Source organism: Lampetra fluviatilis, chromosome 5 (genome assembly GCF_964198595.1).
Source record: "Lampetra fluviatilis chromosome 5, kcLamFluv1.1, whole genome shotgun sequence".
Classification (NCBI taxonomy): Eukaryota; Metazoa; Chordata; class Hyperoartia; order Petromyzontiformes; family Petromyzontidae; genus Lampetra; species Lampetra fluviatilis.
In genome coordinates, this window is record NC_136279.1 from 67,777 (window position 1) to 90,314 (window position 22,538).

At 41.6% G+C, this 22,538-nt stretch overlaps 1 protein-coding gene across 3 annotated transcripts; it reads left to right on the plus strand.

Annotated features, from left to right (window-relative positions):
• Positions 1-112: 112 nt before the first annotated feature.
• Positions 113-14,107, plus strand: TRMT11 (tRNA methyltransferase 11). 3 transcript variants are annotated; one of them, XM_078856289.1, is made up of 13 exons: positions 113-216; positions 1,579-1,647; positions 3,278-3,351; positions 3,444-3,522; positions 5,179-5,271; positions 5,538-5,672; positions 6,693-6,849; positions 9,322-9,402; positions 10,756-10,920; positions 11,324-11,396; positions 11,553-11,684; positions 11,828-11,948; positions 12,520-14,107. In XM_078856289.1, exons 1-13 carry the CDS (start codon positions 121-123, stop codon positions 12,637-12,639), a joined length of 1,395 nt encoding a protein of 464 aa, XP_078712415.1. In that variant the 5' UTR covers positions 113-120; the 3' UTR covers positions 12,640-14,107. The 3 variants fall into 3 exon arrangements, with proteins under 3 accessions (XP_078712415.1, XP_078712416.1, XP_078712417.1); XM_078856291.1 differs by lacking the exon at positions 113-216 and adding an exon at positions 844-922; XM_078856290.1 differs by lacking the exon at positions 5,179-5,271.
• Positions 14,108-22,538: the final 8,431 nt, after the last annotated feature.

Genomic DNA, 22,538 nt, shown 5'->3' on the forward strand with positions numbered 1-22,538 from the left:
GCCAAATTTTGAAGACGTCATAGCGCCATGATCGGGGCGTTTCCACGGCAACGGGCGCGCGACAGTCGCTGGAGCGCCGCGCTCGCTGATGACGTCATCGCTTTACAGCAAATGTATGCGATGGCGTCACTCGTCAACATGGCGGCTTCCACGACGAGCACGTGTGGCCGGTTCCTGCTGTTGCTGGCGCAGGAGCACGTGGAGTTCAGGCTGCCCGTGAGCCCCGCTCGCCCCAGTGACACCTCACGCTCCCGCGGTCTCTCCCAGCACGCACCTCAGCCCATGGAGGCTCTGTTACTAGACTGAACCATAGTGGACACATGTGCTTGGCCGTGCAGGTGAAAGGTTGACTCAAATTTCAATAAAGTTAAAGACATTTTCTGGTCAAATGAGGATTTAGGCGATATTAATCTGTTTGCAGCCCTGGGTCAGTGGTTTAAACTCCACATTTCTATGCCGGGTGCAAGTATTTCAAGAGGACAGTCACTGCTGACTTGCCGATAAATTGGTACCCGTTGTATCGGAGGGATGAAGGGCTGAGTCAATCCTCAAACCAGGATTTGAACTCGCAACCTTTACGCTTGCGAGCCGCTTGCGCTATCGCTGAGCCACCTGACTGGTTAATATTGAGTATGGACAGGTGTATTGGTTCAACAGCAGCGACAGCACCCACGCATTATATGCCTATCCTGATAGACATGCCAGGTCCCGTGTTAGAAAGTCATGTTTCTCGTACCGAGCCTTGAGGGAGGCCACTTCATAACATCTTGCGGCTGTGTATATCAACAAGGTGTACTCGGAAAGTACGATTACTGAGCATCGTGTCGATTCGGTGTACTGTACAATAGAACACCATCTGATGATTTTGGCCATCTTCCGCAGCAGGCCATGATGCCAAAACGGTGACGTAGGCAGCAGAAAGGTAAAAAAATCATTGCTGTACCAGTTTTCTGTTGACATTGAAAACCAGCTTCTGTGAGGGTTGTGAACGCAACGATCCGTTTGCAGCAGCTACGGTCAGTTCGAAATCTGGATTGTTCGGGAGGTAGTTGGGGGCCGACTGTCAATTATGGCAGGCATTGCTTGGCACGTTCCATAAGATTGGAGGTGGAGGGCCAGAGGGATATTGGCCTGTAGCTGGAGGGCGAATCTTGTGGCTTTTCGGGTTTCAGAATGGCGGTGACTATGTCTTGCTTACATTTTTGTGTGTCAAGCTGAATGTATCATCATGGCCAAAGCCATTGATGCCACCACGCGACACCAACGCTTCTTTTCTCTGTAATATTCCGCAACTGCTGCACAGAAGGCATGCGACCTCCCAGATATGCCAACACACTTTGTTTGGAATTTGTTTTGAAAATATATTTTTTACATTTTGTGTGTGCTTTACACAAATTAATGTCTGTAGATTGCAGCAACAGCATATGACATTAATATATTGCAAGGATCAGAACTCGTAGTCCGTTTGCTTAAAACAAGTGCGATTTTCATTGTTTACATAAACAAATAAGTCGCTAAATGCCGAGCGTTTCTGTATGAACACAACATCGTGACAGCAGTGCGTGGTCATTCCCACAGGAGCTGAGGGCGCTGTTCTCAGTGTGCGGAAAGCACTTGGAATGCAACACAGGTGGAAGTTCTGACAAAGTAAGAACTTTAAGATAAAATATTCATGTTTGTGTGCATGGACAACTTCTTGTCGGGGTATGCAAAATGAGAACTCAATTTCTGTGAACCGATCAGTTGTCTGTAAACTCTGAGATGTCCATTAGCTGGTTTAAACTGTCCTCAACGTTGGCACAGTGCATGCAAACCTCAAAAAGTCAATGGGATTTCCTGCTCAAATGAGAATTCAGGCGGTGCTCATCTCCAGTTGACAGCCCTGAACCAGTGGTGGAAATTCCTCATCCCTATGGTAAGGGTGAACATATCCAGAGGAAAACAACCATTAACTTTCCACACAATGATACTATTTTGTCAACCCCAGGTGGATGATGGGCTGAGCTACCCCCCAACCAATATTTGATGAGATTTTAGGTTTTATGATTTTTAAAAATAGTAATATATGTTATTGGTTCTTTCGGTAAAGTCACGTAGAAGGGAAATAATAAAATAATATACATGTATTTATATTATTTTATTTATAAAACATTGTTTTATATTTATATTATTTTATTATTTCCCTCCTACGTGACTTTACCGAAAGAACCAAGAATATGAATCCCTGCAGTCACGAAAGCTTTTAATCAAAAGTAATGTATGTTGTTTGTGATTAATAAGTATGCTATTGTTTTAATGTTAGGTTAGAAACACTTAGTGCTCTAAAATTGCCTGGGTGAAGAGTGGGCTAAGTTTTGCCGAATCTTGGCCAACTGGCTGAAATACTTAATACAGTGGAACCTCGGTATACGTCTTCTTGGTTCTTTCGGTAAAGTCATGTAGAAGGGAAATAATAAAATAATAAAAATAAAACATAATAAAATAATTCTCACGACGTTTCGGCCACAACGCAAGCAGCCATCCTCAGGTGAAGAACCGGTCTGTCGGTAAGACAGCGTCTGAATGACTCGGTATACGTTGTTAATTCGTTCCAGAAGGTAGGACTTATACCGAAAATGACGTATACCAAACGAATTTTTCCCATAAGAAATAAAGGGAAAGGAAATAATCCGTTCCAGAGTATAAGAAATTATATTTTATATGGCATATTATACATTAATGGGGTTGTATAAAATAATTTAGACACTACTTATGACTAAAATGCATACATAAATTTAAATAAATGCATACATAAATTGAAATGAATTGAAAAAAATGTTTACATCACAAAAAACACGTGAAAATTCACCGAGAGTTATATCAAGGGTTGTGCACTGAACGAGATCTACTGTACAGGCAGACTGAGGAGCCGTGCTTTGTTTCAGTCGTGAACGGGGTATACGCGGGTATGCGGTGACTCATCCATTCAAGTTCTAGCATGCGCGTCGTATCCTAAGCAAGATGTCGTATCCCAAGACATTTTTTTCTCGTTAAAACATGACATACCAAATTCGACGTATTCCAAAGCGGTCGTATACCGAGGTATGACTGTATATTAAATATTTAAACTTGCTCGCACGACCGCTGTCACGCTCCCACAGAGCCACCTATCTGTGAGGTGGACATGTATAATCCTGGTGTGAACAGTCGTCGTGTCGCATATTGCACACACATCGACTTATCAAATAAAAATGTTACATTTCTGATTTTACTCTTATGCTCTGAATGCTTTTACTAGGGCCCATTTTTGGTTGTTTTGGGAACATCGGAGGAAACAATTCGAAAAGTCATGGAAAGGACCGTATGCGCCAAGTAAGCACTGCAACATGAATAACTGTCTTTCCCTTTCGGCGTAAAGTTCTCACCAGCAATATGGTAATATACTGGTTTGTATTTCCCTATAGGTCTGCTATAGAGCTGTGGGGAATGGGGAAGACCCATCAGGAGCTGCTGGCTTCCCTCAAACCACAATCTGAGCACATCGTGAGAACATTTATTATTTACTTTTTACTTTCAATGTTCACTTGTAAAGCATTCTCAATCACAGCCTTCATCTTCAACTAGGTGAGAGCTCATTGAGATGATAAATCTCTCTTCCAAGGGAGACCAGGATTGAAAGAGCAGGCCACCCTGGTGGATTATGTGCATGTTTTAAACATACAACACTACGCACCGTCTGCTTTACAGAGGACGTTAAAAATCTTGGTGCATCCTTCGAATAAGAGTAGGCCATTGTTTGCTGGCGTCATAATTCCCATTTGAAATGCACTCTCAAATTACTTAATTGGGAAACATAGAGCACAGCACATGTTGCTCTCTCCTGTGAAAACTTAGCAGAACCCTCCTCAAATAGTCCTTGACACTCGGTGAGGCTCTTCTAGGTAAACAAGTGTAAAATATGAAACTGTTGGGTGAAGGAATAAGGACATGTTCATAAGTTTAGTGTTAACCCCCCTCACATAACGATTTTCTTTTTGCATCTCAGGTTGCAGAGGATTACATCTGTTACGAACAAGTCAAATTTACCGATTGGCCGGTCCTTAGCAAAGGTGGTGAATAAAAACTTAAACAAATGCAAGTTCCTTTGTATTGATTTATAAAGGAGAGCACAATGATGATCAATGTGACTTATTTAGAACAAAGCACAAGGGTGAATGGAAGATTTGGTGTAGAAAATTGACAGAACCCTAATCATGGTTCTGTCAATGTTTCGCAAAAAGGAAAATGGTGGCTGTTATTATTTGTAATACATAATATTACTACTATAAAAGTCATTATCTTTCTCTAGTTTCACATTAATACTTTGTTAGAATTGCCTATTTTATACATTTGTCTACTAACCTATATTTATAAAAGGGAAATTTGTGATTGTGTGTCTGTTCAAAATGTTTAGCGTACTTCCCGACATGCAACAAACTTGAAATTTGCCATGTGGGTACTTTCCAGACTGTACACCATGCACACATTATAAAAATAGACTTTTGTGTTTTTGGGGGGGCGGGGCGCAATAATGCATATATTTTTAACAGCAAGTGAGCTGTGACGTCACATCTGTCATGTGACCCGCGCGTGCGGAAGCGTAACGGAGTGTGCCTACTGATCGCGGGTAAAGTGAAATACAAATGTGTTGCAGGTCTAAGGCGTTCTTCGTGCCGGCCTTCATAGGTGCTCGCTAACAGCACTTGCCCCCTACAGTCTCACAGGCTGCACGGGGGATCTTTGTCTTTATCCTGTGTGTGTGGGGGGGGGCAGCGACTGCGTAGCGATTCGCGCGCTGCGCTACGAACCCGATGACCCGAGTTTGATTCCTGCTCATGGCCACCACCGGTGACGATTATTTTAACCGCTCCTGGGCCTCCCCTAGGTCGACTCAGCCTCAAACGAATAACTGCTGTGGTGTGTGAACATCGCCACTGGGGAGACAAAGGTGGCCGGGCATAGTTAATCCAAGCCCCAGGCGAAGCCAGGTAGTAAAGCTAGTTATTGTATATAATGAAAACACATTTCTCCAGGGTAGCAAAGGCATGCACCGAGATGATTTTTTGCCATTTGTAATCCTTGATTTCACTGCTCAAAGTGCAATATCATTATCAGTCTGTACCAGGCTATGAATATGGGATGACCCGGCTTTTCTAACAGAGGCAGCTGTGCCACCCAGAATCTTCATTCAAGATCACAATACACACTTTTAACAAGACTCTCCAGTACAACGAGCGTCTGCAGAGGATTGAGGTAAGGATTTGACTGTGGTGTGCTCATACAAGAGGGTGCTGGTTGCATTGTTAATCGAGTGGTCTTGGGTATGGTGACAGCTTGTCTTTATGAGACTTTGCCAACATCCACTTTTGCCACCAATGCTTTCTATGTTAAAAAACATTTGCATGGTTGTGTGTTTGTGGCAGGCATAGCAATGTGTCCATACTTTTACAGCCAAATTAAAGGTTGTGTGTACAGTGGCCTTTAACAAAGCATATTTTTTGTTATTTTGTCTGTTTCAGTCATTGGATGTCCTTCCGTTTAATGGGCGAGTGGACTTAAAAAACCCAGATCACAATTTTTTCCTCCTGGAAGATTATGGGCTGGACCCTAACAACGTTCCCACAGACCCTCTCTGCCTCTACTTCGGCAGATGGGTAGGTGTTGGCTGACCAACTTACACTGTGTATATTTATAGTATGCATTGTATTTGATCAAATGTACACAATTCTGTGAATTTAGGCTCCAATGATTAAAAAAACGTTTTATCTTGCTATACATCAATTAAAGCAAACAGTAATGATTCAGTGTAGTGCCTTATATAGTTATATCTTTAGCAATAATGTGTCAAGTGACACTTATATGGGCATCACATATAACCAAAACATATGCTGTGCACATTTAGTCCATGGGTCAGACAGGTTAATAGGTGAATTGGTACCATTATGAGGTAACAGATGGAATTGACACTTGTGTTTTTGTGTCCCCAAGACATGAATAAAAATGCATGACGGACTTTTCGAAGGGTAGTTGTAACCTGTTATAGACTATACAGAAGAACTCCTCTTAGCCGTGACCCTATTATCCACAACTCCTAATATCCACAAAAAACTCACAATTTCCCGCAGCCCTATTCTAACAATTGCCACCATCCACACATTTCTCCGAGCGCTAACTGCGGAACCTCAAAGTACAGACTGGTTAGATAATACAAACAAACAAATAAAGAGGTAGATTAATATACAAAAGCGAAAACAGACACAACAGACTCTACACAATTACATTTTATAATAAAAAAACACATGTAAGTGGTAGTCAAGAATAATTAGCACTGTAAAGCTACTGGTCATAAAGTACACGATATGTAAACATCTACAAGCATGTAGTAAGTCACTACACTCAATAAAGTGTGCTATATTGCTTTATAAATCCTGGTACCAATCCCATATCTAAGCACTGCTTCATGGACTCAATATCTGAGAGATGTGCGGAATATATGTATGTTAAACTTCTTTCGCACCATACGTAGCCAACCGTGCTCATCGAATGTGCGGGGAAGGACAATACACTAAACACAAAAAGCCACATTAAAATTCAAACAAATGAATGTGGCACTGAAAAATATAGGCTTATTATTCAGTGGTGGTTAATATGATATGGTGCCATCTTTTAAACAGCTGGTGGATGGACAGCGTGACTTACTGCGGAGCTACAGTGTGAAGACGCGTCACTTCATTGGCAACACCAGCATGGACGCCGGCCTGGCCTTCATCATGGCTAACCACGCAAGAGTGCAACCAGGGCACCTTGTGTGCGACCCATTCGTTGGCACTGGTACGATATTAGTAGTCTACCCATAGGGAGCAGATGTATTCAGCTTACATTTGCCCAGTATGTATGTTGAACTCCTTCCGCACTATAGGTAGCCAACCATGCTCATTGGAGGTGCGGGGGAAGGACAACAAACTAAACACATAAACCATTTCTCAACAAATTAGTTTTCAATTTAGATTTAAAGGTGCATAGTTCCAGTGGCTCCCAAATGTCAGAAGGAAGAGCGTTCCAGACGGCCGCAGAAGCGCACCTGAAAGTGTGTGATGCAGTGACCGTCTTTGTTCAATGACTAGTCAAAAGCCACTGTGAGGATGACTGTAGTTCGCTTGATTGTTTATGCTCCAGTGTTCTTATGATACAGTGAGTGGAAGTAACCAGATATTGGAACGTTAATGTTGCTAAAATATATAATTGGCCTTAAATAGATTTGTGAGAGTTTGGGTGACTGCATCGATTTCTATTGAATGGGAAGTTTTTTATAAACTAAAGACGAGGCACAATTTCAAGTGAAATGCATTTGTGGTGGGCTCAAACTGAGTCACAGACGTACTCTTTGGAGGCAATACACTTATTTAATACCAACACTGGTTAAACACTATACAACCTATGGTGGTGACCACCAGGCTAACTACACTAATCACACAGTAACTGGCTACCACGGACAGGACCACAGCTTGGGTCCAGGCTCACGTGTTGGAGACTCTTCTTGGACGTAGAACGTAGGTTTCGTCAGGATAACAACAGCAGCCGGTCCCTCTGGGGGCCCGGCTTATATCTTGTGTGGCGGGGCTCGCTCCGCCCTTCGCCCTGACCACTTTCTCGAATCGTCGAGCAGCATCTTTACCCAGACACGTGATCACCCCTAGCCCCCTTTTGGGGGCTCCCGTGTAGACACCACCGGTCTACACCGGTCACGTGTCCTCCAGGGTCAAGCAGAGTGTCATGGCCCCTTGTAACCCTATTCCATGGCCGGCACTCACGCACTCTATCCTGTAGGGGCTAGCACTGCACGCCGAGTGTGGTGCCATCCATCACTGTCAGTGCTCACCGAGCCTCACTAGGGCCGGTACTGCATCCACATTCAAGTGGTGGCCGCGATGTATTGATCAAATATGCAGGTTTTCTGAGAATTATACTTATGGTTCACCAAATTTTCCAAGTACATAAAACTTTTCAAGAAAGAAACTAAGCCTACATTGTAACCATGATTTAAGAATCAATACTTTTACAGAGGTACTCGCCAATCAGTTGTAGAGCATTCTAAGTTGATTGTGGAGAAGCAGTGGAGCCGTTTAGAGTACAATACACAGTAGTACAGTCCTGTATGTATAGACTTCTGCGACCACCACCGCTTGGCAGTATCCTGAAGCTCCCATTAACAACAGATCTATGGTAAGCACATGCATGGCAAGATGCCAGTTGGCTCTCAGATGTTTTCCAGATACGTGAAGGAAGATTCGTATTGCCATCTGATAGATGCCAGTTAATAGAGCATTCCGTATGGTGAAGTGCCGGATAACAGAGCTTTTGCTTTATGTATGTAGTCAATAGTAGAGAAACCTTTAATAAACCCTGCCCATGCTCACGGTTGATTGGCCTCTAAGTTTGTCATGATTTGTTTCCAATGATCTTTGCCAACTATTTATATAAGAGAACGAGTGTGTAGTTTTCAATTCAGTCACTGGTACATGTGGAAAGTTATATAGTTGTACCTTACTCAGCGTTTCACAATGCTGAGTATGGCACTGCTATATAACTTGACCAGGTTACTATTGTTTTTATGATTGTTGCTCGGTATTTTACAATACACGTGCATAAAGTATGTTTTTATAAAAGGTTTGCAAAGAAGTAGGGAACAGGTGCATGCTTGAAATTACAGAGACAAACAGTAACACGTATTAGAGAACACATAAGTTAGAGACATTGCCTTAAGACAAGTAATAGGACATGTCGAAAGAAGGGTTGATCGTCGGTGGTTGAGTCTTCTGATGGAGTGGCAACCAAAGGAAAGAACATCCCCAAGAGTCCCATCAAATGCAGAGATGGAGTGATGAAATCAGATCTTGCGCAGGTTTGTTGTTGCATTGCAGATCAATAGCTGCATTGTAGGAACATGAGAGATGGAAATGGCTTGGGGGAGCCTCTTGACCAATGGATTTATCATGGCTGATGATGAATGTAAAATTTTTATTCCAGCTCCATGCAAATATGCATTAAAATAGAAGAGTGATTTCCTAAGCCCTGTAAGCTTATTTCCACGTGTAAATAACTGTCAGAATGATGTCGAGTGCATAACATAGCAGATGTTTTGTCCTGTGTGAGTTCTATTAGCCCTGATGGAAACATAGGCATTGTGCATAATTGAAAAAGAGTATTTTCTATTTTGCAACCACATGCTGTGCTGGCTTTTTACTCCAAAATAATTTACAGCATTGTTTTTTGCCATGTGTCTTAAATCTTGCCTGTGTGCAGGGAGCCTGCTGGTAGCTTGTGCTCGGTTTGGCGCATTTGTCATGGGCAGCGACATTGACTACAACACAATCCATGGACTGGGTATGACCTTCACATCAAACCTCACTTAAGCAGATAGCACACAGTACAGGATTCAATGGATGCTTTACAATGTAAGATGTATAAATAATGTTCAAGTGGAATGTTCCGATTTCACCAGGAACATGTTAACCTGGGCAGAACCTCCATTTCCTGATCAAACACAGCGGGATGAAACTATTCGTTTGGCAGAGAGCTGGTGAAGAAAGAGGGGGCTACGTAGCTGCTGCACCAGCTACGTACATTCACAGCAGCCAAGCATCGTCCACCTTCAAGCGACAGCTCAGGACTCAACTGTTCAGGCTAGCTTATGAGGAACGTTGAGTTCCATTGTCTTATTTTCGAAATATGCACAAATGAATTGTGTATTACTGGTAGTGCATTCTGCACTGACATCTCTAAATTCTGCAACCTAGTATCTAAGTTTGCCCTGCCCATATTTGTTGGCAATTCACCAGCACACATTAATTCATATTAGAAGGGAAAGTGGCCAGGAAAAAAAACAGTATAGGGTTACCAACCAACCTAAAGTATAGGCTCCACTACATTACAACTCATTTACCTAGGAAAGCCTCACCAAGTCTCAAGACTTTTTTATGAGGGTTCTGCCAAGTGTTTTTTTGCAGTCGGTAGCGATGATTGCTATGCATTTCCCAAATAAGTAATTTACAAGTGAGTTTTTAATTTGGACCAAGATGCCGGCATACAAGGGCCCACTTTTCTTCTATTGGCGTCTCGGGATGTTAACGCCCACTATGAAGCAGATGGCGCTTAGTATTGTATGGTTAATACGCCTGCAGTTTTACCCACTGATACTGCGGGTGTGTCAGCCGTATAAATATACACCATCTTCACAGTGGACATTTAAGATCCTGTGATGTAAATTGCAAGTGTAGGCCATGGTGTGCCAGTGTCATGGTCCAAATTTTGAAATATTACCCACCAATTACTCAATTGAGATTACACGTAGCATTCATCGCATCGACTGCAAAAACACGTCAAGATCCTCCTGAAAGAGTCATGAGACTCGGTGAGGCTTTCCCGGGTAAAGAAGTGTCATGATAACTACTCCCTACTCCAATTCGAACCATTACTTTTTGCAACAAGTGTCAAACGTGCTACTGCTCGGCCACACTGCGACATATTGTCTTAATGGAAACAGGAGATGCCTTAATATCCAACAAATTTCTAGCACAGAGCAGCTCAAACAAGAAGTGGCTTGTTTTAATTATGCATTTTGCAAACTCTAATCTGCCTAAGAAGTATAATTTTAATATGATAATGTAGGAATCTGTGCAGCAAAAGCCATGTGTGCATGTTATTGCTTTAGACTATGCCCGATGCTTTCCTTTATAGGAAAGGCAAGCCGAAAAAACCAGAAGTGGCGTGGGCCTGACGAGAACATCCGTGCAAACCTGCGACAGTATGGCCTGGAGCAGCTGTACGCAGACGTGCTGGTGTCAGACGCTTCGCGTCCCATCTGGAGGCCACACCAACTCTTTGATGCCATCCTCACTGACCGTATAAGCAGTTTCCATGACATCTCTTACAACAGATTGCTTTAGTACTCATGTTTTATATAGGGGCAATACACTGTCATGTTTTGTGCCTAGTTCCATGAATGCGTTACTCACGTGTAGTGTCCGGCCAGGTGTATTGAGTGCCTCCGTGGTAGAGTGAGTAGCTCGCAATCAGAAAGTTGCAGCTTAAAATACTGGTTGGGAGTTGACTTGGCCCATCTTCCATACAGTGTCAATACAATAAGTTCCACTTGCAATTATAAAGACTTTATATAATTACACACAGTATGTGAGCAAAAAATAGGCAAATAATTGCGTTACATTTTTTGTATGTATATGTATGTTGAACGTTTTTCGGACCATATGTAGCTTGTAAGTAAATTAACATTTATTTTTACCAACAGCGCCATATGGAATCCGAGAGTCCACGAGAAAAATTGGATCGTATGGTGAAAATGGCAAAGTCCCTGATGACGTGTAAGTAATTTAATATTGGATTATTTGCCTAAAATGAAATAACTTCAAATTGGTAATGGCAATGGTTGTTCTGAAGAAATTATTGCAATATATTTTTAATAAAGCCACTGCCAAAGTGGAGAAATAGCTGCTGGTTTTGCTTTGTTTTTGTTTCAGCGCAGATAACCACATGCCCGAGAGCAGGGAATACCATCTGAGTGATATCTTTGTGGATCTGCTCAACTTTGCAGCGGAGTACCTGGTGAATGGGGGGCGGCTTGTTTACTGGTTGCCCGTCTTCAGACCTGAGTGAGTTGAACTATGCAGCCGAGTACACTGCCCTTTTAACCGGTTAATTAACATGAAATGCTTCAACATTGAAGTTCAAGAGTTACTCATATTTCAAGAGTGATAGCCCCACCAGATCATGTGGAACTGTCTCGTCATCCCAGCTACACGGAGGAGATTGTGCCCCGGCATCCGTGCTTGAAGCTCGTGAGCAACTGTGAGCAGATGCTCAACAGCCAGAGTGGCCGCCGCCTCCTCACCATGCAGAAGATCAAGGACTTTGAGGTGAGCATTGCCAACATCAGCACATTTGCAGTCAGGATGGCCAAGTGGTGCTGTGGCTTGGTGCTCGACTCGCAATCAATGAGTAAAAAAAACAGATGGAGGTCGACTCGGCTATTTATATTAGAAATCAGCCATCGATGCCTGATCGAGTGACTGACATATTAGAATAATGTGAATATTCATTCACAGTATGAACATTAAAGTGCATTTATAGTATTGTGTAAACATGTTTTCATTACATTGTCGGGGCTAACTTTTGTCACCGGAAATTTGTTTTATTGAAGATTCACTTATATTTGTACAGTTTTCAATTTCTGCTGTAATGTGGTGGGTTTTTTCCTGCTTTCTAATTATTTAAGCACTGTACTTTGTTTTTATGTTACTGATTTTTTCACTTTTGAGTTTCAATAACACTGTTCTTATGAGTTTGTATGCAATTTTAATATATGTTGAGTAATTTTTCCTATAATATTGGCATACGTAAAAGACACCACGAGTCACATTGAGACACCAGTGAGGGCGTTCCAAAAAGCCAGCGTGGTTGAGAATGACAACATTTTTTTCCCCCCAGGAGGTTGATCGTTATGCACATATGCAAGATGTGCGACAAAACCCTTATAAGGGGCACAACGCGTTCCGCGACAAGTACTTCAGCGGGCTCACAAAGGAGAGGGCCCGGGAGTGTGAGTGAGGACAGCACAGAATACTACATCGACACTCAAAATGATATACATAATGTATTGCTGATGTTACAATGTACTTTGTGGTGCTTTGAAAAGACAGGGTAAAGGTAATCATTTGTTGAAAGCCACAAAAGGTAGGGCAGATGTAAAATATTGTCAGGAGTAGATATTACTATTGCTATATTGTATAAAAATATACATAATGAAGCCATTAAAATGCTGGTGAGTCTGCTTTTAAAATGTCTTCTCAAATTGAATAAATTAATAGACTAAAGTTTAATAGTATAAATATTGTGTTGTGTATCATTTTCAATAGATTTTTACTAAAGAAATCGGAAAATAAAAATAGATATATTTCAGTTGTAAAGTCTGATTTTAAATATCGACACTGTGTAGATACCATGTTGTATTTCTCAGTCAGTTATTTTATGGAAGTGACAAAAAGTATTTGATTTAATAGGTGTGGCAGTTGTGGAAAAGGGATCAAGGGAAGTATGCTTTTTCCATGAGGGCATTTTGCATGCCACAATATTGCAACTGTAGCTGGGACATACAATATTCAGTCTAGACTCTCGGCAATTTCTCCACATGTAAACATTTTAATGTTAGGCAGGATGACAATGATGTTCCCCTAGCCACTCCGGCCAGCAGAAAGAGTAATACATTTGTGTTACAATGTATGAGATTTCCTTGAAGCTTTGTTTTTGTGACCTTGTACTTTAACGGTATGTAGCTAGTGATAAGATTCGTTTTATATGTATGAAGCCTTAGCCAGGAGCCTTAAACATTTTGTAATTTACCATTGTGGCCCACTACTTGGCATTTCTATTATTTTTGAAAGACTGCTACTGTCTACTAGCTTATCCAGTTTTAGACTGCAGGGCATATTCTAGATTTTATCATAGATTTCAACATAGGGTATTCACTTAAATACTCTTTTCCAAGGACACGTGTAGCATGAACTTATTACGTCTTATACAGATGTATCTGGCTTCATACAGTGACGGGCTAATGGGAAGTATCTCTGCAATTCTAACATTAATTCCATGGCAGTTTCTGGCAACGTTATAATATTTAGTTTGTAATCGCCCAAGATTGATGGTGTGTTTAGGGAATTTGTTAAGTGATTTGAAAACGATGTAGGTATGTGTTAAAGTCTGAAAATATTTCATTGGTAACTATGATGCATACATTAAACACGTACGTGGGCTATGGAAACAAATGTTTTCAATAATTTAGATTGAGCCAAGGCAGACCGCAAAGTTCCTGCAATTGTAATTTGTCTGTTTTTTAAATGCTCTCGATTTTCTAAACGGCTGTGTAATCTATTAAACACAGATGCATGCAATTCCCACCAAATATGGTGATCCTCCACTTATGTGTTTTTGTTGTAATTTTTTTACTTCCAAAACAATTTACTGTACACAGTTGCACCTTTGTTTTATTTTCAAGATGTTAGTTTGTGTAAGTTTGATTAGAGACACTGCACAATATTTTGATGAATAAAAATGTGTTTGAAATGGTGGTACATTATTGAGTGTGCATTCCTGTTATATGAAAAAGAAGCCATGAGGAATGTGAACAATGCTTAGGTCCAGTAAGTGCCCACTCGTTTGAGAGTAAAGAAACGGAGCAGAAGGGCCCCATTGGCCTGAGGAAAATACACTCCCGTGATCGCCTTGCACCCATGTTTTCCAGCAAGGTGATAATTATGGGAATATCAGAATGAGGGACGGGGTTCTAAAAAAATATGTTCTTTGTGACAGATTATAACATGGTGCATGTGTAGTGGTGATATGTGCTGGCAGGGAGGATCGTGAGACAGCGCGTGGTGGGTGGCTACATCACGGTCCGCAGGCGGGTGCCCACATCGCGGTCCGCATAGGGCCCCGCCCCCTGGAGTGGAGGGCTATGTAAGGCGATGCGCGGAGGCACTCGGGGAGTTGGTAACCGGCGAAGACAGAAAACGGAGGAAGAGATAGGCCCTGGGACCCCTAGCCCCGCTGCCCTTGTAAGGGCCGGGGCTCTGTGAGGCTCGGAGGCGAGGCCTTGGGATTCACGGCCCGACGCCCTTGTAAGGGCCGGGCTGTGTAACTCAGTGGTCGAGACCCGTGGCCTGGCAAGGCGGGTCTGATAGCTCCCCGTGGGGAGAGCGTAGCCGGAGAGCCTGAGTGCAAGGCAGAGTTAGGCACGCGTACCCTACGGGAGAGACTGAGTGCGTGGCCGAGCCGGGTGCGCGTAGGGGTCTGATAGCTCCCCGTGGGGAGAGCGTAGCCGGAAAGCCTGAGTGCAAGGCAGAGTTAGGCACGCGTACCCTACGGGAGAGACTGAGTGCGTGGCCGAGCCAGGCACGCGTAGCATAGGCGTTATCTCGGTTGTGCCTGTCACTGTGCAACCATTGTGAATAAATAAATGCTGCCCCGTCAACTCGTCTCCCGCCATTATTGAAGATATTACACATGTATTAATGCAACCTTCAGCTGTTTATATTTTCCAGTAAATGATACCAATGGGTCTTGGCATGTTTATTGCAGCAAGAGAGCCGAGATGCATATATCGAGTTCAGATATATTTGTTGATTCCCATCATGTTTTATTTTTTTAATTCATTTTGTTCTGGTTCACAATATTGGGGATGCTCAAAAGGCATAATAAGCGATCTCTCGTATTCGCACACGACTATAACATGGGATTTGAGGGATGTTTTCTAAGTCTGATCTTTGGTCAAGGTATAAAACCTTGCTCAGTCACGTCTTAAAGCATGTTTTAGTGGAAAGGAATTGGTCCAATATTAGCACAATTACAATGAACTCTGAAGTAAAAGAAAATGAACTATAATAAAACCCCAACATCTATATTCAAGGTCTGAAAAACATTTCTCTGAGCTATCAAAAAACCACGGTGAATGAGGTTGGGATTTCAGGTTACAGAGATCTGGTAATATTAAAATAGGAACCCCAAGGTCACTCATTAATAATTCAGTTTTGCATTACAGTCTGTGTTTCTTCCAGATGACGTGTGTCGAATTGAGTCGTCATTCCAGTGTTTAGCGCAAACCAGGTTTCACAATAATTTAAGTAATTTCATGAAAAATATGTGCACATATATATGGTGATGAGAATATAACTGCAAGTTCGTTGTTTTAAAGGCTTGCATCTTACATTTCCATGACTGCATGAATTGCCGTAACATTGTTCTGTGTTGACAGGAATATTCTTTGCGGGCATTGTACATTTTTGACAACTCCACTCTACCTGTGAGTTGCATCCATTGTTATGTCCAGTAGGGGGAGGTATAGACAAGTTCCCTCCATCCCTAAATCGGGAAATGATGTCAAAGGGAATGCTCCCATCATTGAATTTGCAACTTTAAGCATAAGATGACAACGTGGCATTTATGATTTCACTTGTTTGAATTGGAAATACTGTATATTGAATCAGGCAGGCACTTGTGAGAAATTGCAATTAACATGCATTATATGCTCTTTCGGAGGCTTTTAGCAGCACACCAATGTGCCTGGAAAATAACGTCGATCAGTGCACATTACCATGATAACATACGGATCAAAAATATGGGCACTGACAAGTAAAATGGAACACCAGCTGAAAATTTCACAAATGGGCATGGGGAGATGCAAGCTTGGAATTACCCGCAGATAAAATGGAACACATGGATCAGGATACAGAATACACTTAGAGGCATTACTTGTTCAAGAAAGTAAGTTGGCTGGGACAGGACACATCGCTAGGAGGGCTGATGAGAGCGGTGAAGTAATGGCAGCCAAAGGAGCGAATGTACCCAATAGGATAACCACCTCGGAAGCGGAGCAAACAGAGCAGCATCTGTAGAGGAGTGAGATGGATTGTGGCATTGTAGGACCATGAGTGATGACGATCGGGTGGGGAGGTCTTCCTTCATGCAGCAGTGGATAGACAATGGCTAATAATTCCATGAAGGCATCACAAACATACAACAATCAGCTTTCCTTGAATTCTATATAAGGTATATTACATTCAGACCAGTGAAATAAATACACATATCTTTTGATTTATAGCTTTTGTGACTGCAGGAATTCATACTCTTTGGGTCTTTCGGTAAAGCCACGTAGATAGAAAACATAATAAAAATAATAACAATATCACGTTTCCATGGCAACTCAAGCAATCGTCATCAGGTGAAAAAAGAGGGAGAAAGCTGCTGAGGCAGGCTGTTTATAAAGGTTTAGAGATGGGCGCGGCAGCTAATGTTAATGTAGGAGAGGTCTCCGTAATCATATGCATTGTCTTTGAAACTGATTGGTCCACACATTTACAAGCATCTCTAAACCTTTATAAACAGCTCTTTTATTGGGGTAGACCTACTGCAGGCTACGGAGACCTTTCCTACATTAACATTTGCTGCTCCACCCATCTCTAAACCTTTATAAACAGCTCTTTGATTGGTGTCGACCTACTACTGCAGGCTACGGAGACCTCTCCGCCATTAACATTAGCTGCGCGCCCATCTCTAAACCTTTATAAACAGCCTGCCTCAGCAGCTTTACCCCTCTGTTTTCACCTGATGACGATTGCTTGTGTTGGGATCGAAACGTCATTATTATTTTTTCTATCTACATGGCTTTACCGAAAAACCCAAATAATACACAATATATCGTTATAACTAGCTTTACAAGTCTATTAACCTTCAGATGAATTCACAGATTAACATTAACTTTGAAACGTCATTTGAAATGCACTTGTACATTATTAACTTGTATTAAATGTGTTTAGGATATATTTAATTTAACAGTCTTAAACTCTTGTATATGTAGTGCTGAACTTTACGCGGACAACTTCTTATTTTTCTGTTGTCACTTTATTTGATCAAACTCAGCACATTTCGCCACCTCTCCAGCGCGTTCTCCGCTCGCTCGCCGCGCTCCACCGGCCTCGCTCACTCCGTTCCTCCCTCTCTCTCTCCGTCTCTCTCTCTCTCCCGACTCTCCTCTCTGCTTCTCGGCTTTGAGCTTCGCCGTCTCCGTCTCTACTGCTACCCTATACTTCTTCTACTCTACTGCTACCCTACACTTCTTCTCATCTCTTCTTTCTCTGCTCCAACCGTCTCGGTCCAGCTCCCAGCACAACTCCCCGTCTCACTCTGACACTCCCGTATTTATCCCCGTCCCTATTAATTTCCAATTAATTAACCGGCGTCCCCCCAACGCCCCGCGCCCCCCCCCGCCGCCACCTGCTCCCATTCCCAGACTTAAGAGGCGCCACCTTGCCCCTGACAACAACAAACAGCCAATCACTGCCCTGCATCCTATAATTGCCTAACGAGCCGTCTCCGTCTGACCGTTGGCCCCCAGCAACACCAGCTTGTCCCGATACGACCCAACTGTCCACAACCCACTCGTGTTTACAATTACCCCACTTGGTGCGCGTTAAACCACTACATATATTTACCAGTGAATCCATACTTTTCACAAAGTTTATATATTTGTTATGTAGCTTTTCACGGGAATGCATAAATTGTTTGAAGACTTGACTTAAAGCTTTCGTGACTGCAGGGATTCATATTCTTTGGATCTTTCGGTAAAGTCATGTAGATAGGTATAAATAAATAATAAACTGCGACGTTTCGATCGCAACACAAGCGACTGTCACTTGATGACTGTCACCTGATGACGGGCGCTTGTGTTGTGATCGAAACGTCGTAGTTAAAAAAAAATGAACCTATCTACGTGACTTTACCGAAAGACCCAAAGAATATGTTTGAAGACGGTATAATTAGTGCTATAATTTCCTGCTGAGCAGCAAATGTGCACTTATTCATATATAACCACAACTATATATACTTATATATATCTTGCCCCCAAATACCCTCCCATCGCCGTTGCCACCCCTGCGCCTTTAACTGTCAAAAGGCTCAGAAATGGAACCTGTTGAAAGGAGGAAGGCAGCAATGTTCATCTTCACAAGTGTTGACATTGTTGTCATGCAGTGTATGAAGCTCTCTCTGGCCTCCAGACCAGGCCATCATCATATGAGTGGCAAGTGTCTGGGGTGGTCCCCTCACAACATTTGAGCATTAAAGAGGGACTTGCAGGTCCAGGTATTAAATACATCAAGTGGCTGCAAACATTGCTCAGTGAAGTCACCCAGCTATGACCGCCTGAGCTGTCATCAAACCCAGCTGAATGTACGATCAAGTCAGAAATACATTCTGGCTCCTGTGCTTTCGTTATTGAATGTACATGCACAATCAGACCTATATTGTCATTGATATATGTATTTAGCAGAATACTGCTCTTAATGTTATATTTGATGCTGCACAAAAATGCTTTTTTTTTTATCAGAAAGGGAATCTGCTGTAATGCCATTCACACATTGGCATAGGCACGCACATGCAACGACTTTGAGTCACGGTTCTTGTTTGACCATGCTTGTAATTACATGTTTTATAAAATCTCTTGATATTTTTTTTTCTAATTCTGGCCATAATCCACACAATTGCATCTGACAAAATCATTAGGAACACTTTGACTATCATCCTCCCAGCAAAATGAGCAATGATAGTGTGCCAGTCACAATTATTAATGTTGTGCTTGTTTACCCGGGAAAGTCTCACAATTGACCTTTGAAAAACCAACAAAGGCATAAGCCAATGCTTGATAGCTATTGGAAACCTAGTGCAAGGTAAGGAGCAACTTGAAATGTGTTTTGAATTTCATAAGCGTCCCCACTAATGCAGGGCACGAGCTATTTGCCAACAAAACTGGATAGCTCACTGGCACCTGTTCAGCCCTTCACACGCTATATAACTAATGTAGCAACAACTAGCATACTGTGGCGATCAGCTAGATTTTTTTAGGTGCTATCATTCACTAAATCACAACTTTAAAATGTGATGTCAACCAAATGACACGAAGGTCAAGAAGTAAAAACCGATATGAACCGTGATAAAAATAATAATGTGAGAAGTATCTACATTGGATTCCCTAAATGTGTTTATCAGACACAATACATGTGGTCAGAATGCAAACAATCAGTTTCAAAGACAATGCATATATTATCAGAGTATGTTTTTTGTTTGCATTCTGACCACAAGTGTTGTTAATGCAGACATAACTCCTTGTAAAAGGTTTCAGTTTGGTGTTTTAACATCTTAACACCTGTTATATTGCCAGAAAAAAGGGGAAAACCTATTCTCATATTTTGGTACTGGCAAAGGAGGTCCTATGATGTGTGTATGTATATTCAAAATTTAAGCAAATTACACAGACACAATTGCAAGAATATGGGAGTACATACAGGAATTGTACATGTAAATGCCACTTGATAATGCTAGGACCTCATATCATGGGAACTTTATTCAGTTAATACAATACTGTGCGATTTGATCTGTGGTTTACCATTACACAACTTTATGAAATTTCATCAGAAAAAATTACGGGTAATTATCATAGCCTTACGTAAATACTCAGTTTTGTGTAATGAAAGTATAACTTATTGTTTTTGTACAGCAGTCATGATTTTGATCCTTCACCATGCCATTTTGTAAAATGTTACGTTGTTAGAAATTTCTGAAATAATGATCGCACACCCATGCGTTGTGGACTGGCAGTCATATCCCAGCATATACCCAATGGTTTAGGGAAATGATCGAGAGTTGAGTTGGAATAGGTAAGGGTTAAGATCGTGGGCTGGAGGGTATAAGGCTTGTTTTGTTTTATATCAAACTGATTTTCTACACACCGACACCCCCTGGTCTATAAAACTAAAACAAATCCTAGCGAGAGTCCTACTGGAAGGAATAAACATGTTGGCAGGCTTTGTGGCACAGTGGCTCAGCCAACACTAGACACTCACGCAAGATGATGTCAACCAGTCGGTCTCCCTTAGAGGCTTACTATACATAGGTCTACCATAAAGAGTCAAACGACTTATTGTGAAAATGTTTTATTATACACTAGGCATTATTTGCATTAGCAAATATTACATTTAATTCATTTTAAAATCAACCTTTTTGTATCTGATGGCATCATTTGGCCACAACTGTAGTGCTTCACAATGCATCATGGTATGGTTCCGATCTGCAGCTTTGGTGTTACCTTTGGAGTTTGATGGGTTTGGTTGGGCATATAATGAATCACCGTGATGCCCAAAGCCAATGTAGCTCAAATGGAGGTGACAGTGCACTGCCTGAGAGACCAAGGTTTATGTAAAGCTCTTCTGGAATGTGGTGGCTGCCTTAATACAGCACTGTAGCCCTGGAGAAAGCAAAAGGCCAGCTGCCAATTTGATTACAATGACTGGTGGCAGCAGAAGATGTGGGTAAGGCTATAACTCTTAATAGAGACAACATAGGGTATTATGGTCGTGTCATTATACACGATGTTGCAGGCCAGCATGTTTACCCATGCCGACATTTTAAAGATGACTTTAAACTAAACATAGCATACCTGTGTTCGGAAGATAACACAGTAGGATGTTGTTGCAGGAGTTAGTGTAATAAACCAGAGAGTACTCCCCTAGCTACATACCTACCCAGCTAGCCTGTCAGCTACAAAGCCGGCCACCCAGCCAGCACTGCCACACAGGCACCTAACACTACCCGTATAACATGCCACTCTTTGTCCCAGCTACATACCCTATGTATGTAACACATCACCAGATCGCTACCATCACATCCAGCCAACCTGCCTGCCATTGGGCTACCTATCCAACCCCCACCCATCCACCCAACCGGTCGATCACCCACCTCGTTCCCCACCCAGCCATACACTATTGACCTGCTTTCCAGATTCAATGATAAGTTACGTTCGATTTTTACAAATTAAATGTAGTGCTCTTACACGAAATACTAACCTTTAATTTATGTAGAAATGGCCACAAATGTCCAATGCCATAAAACTTATATACATCTTATATACAATAACCAATTAAAAGATCGAATTATTTAACGTATTTTTTTTACTTTTACATGAATAAAATGACAACTTATTAATATTATTGGTAAAAGTAAATACATGTGCATATAATTTAGGAGCTTTCGTGACTGCAGGAATTATTCTTTGGTTCTTTTCGGTTAAGTCACGTCTAAAAATAAAATAAAATAATAAATTAAAATAACATATTACGACGTTTCGATTGCAACACAAGCAATCATCATCAGGTATAAAAGAAATAGCAACAAAAAATCTAACTAGAAAACTATAGACAGACATACAAGCAGACATCACAACGGCACACAGCGAGATGACACACATCGTGTGCCTGTCTCCAATTTTCAATTTTGCGTGCCCGTTCCACATTGTCATCTTACTTGCAACAGGAGTACGTGGCCGTACACTCATTGATATGCTAATTCTCTCTGCCCCCTCCCTCTCTCCGTCCCCGCCCCCCTCTCTATATTTAAGGGACCGTCACAGAAACGACCCCTCTCTTTGTGCCGATGTGTGTCATCTCGCTGTGTGCCGTTGTGATGTCTGTCTGCTTGTATGTCTGTCTATAGTTTTCTAGTTAGATTTTTTGTTGCTATTTCTTTTATACCTGATGATGATTGCTTGTGTTGCAATCGAAACGTCGTAATATGTTATTTTAATTTTTTATTTTATTTTTAGACGTGACTTAACCGAAAAGAACCAAAGAATACATGTGCATATAGTTTTAAATATGTTGATAAGAAATGTGTAACAACGCATACAAAAAAACTACAAACATTCTAACCAATGATATTACGATATTACCATCTTCCTAGGCTCATCTAATTCATACATGTTCATCACATTTTTACACAGAAATAATATACCACAATCATGAAATGATGCCTTAATCATGAGGACTTACTTATTATTCCTTAAAATATATGACGGCATAAAGGACATGTACACTTCAGGATATAAAGGGCATTACAATAAATGTTAA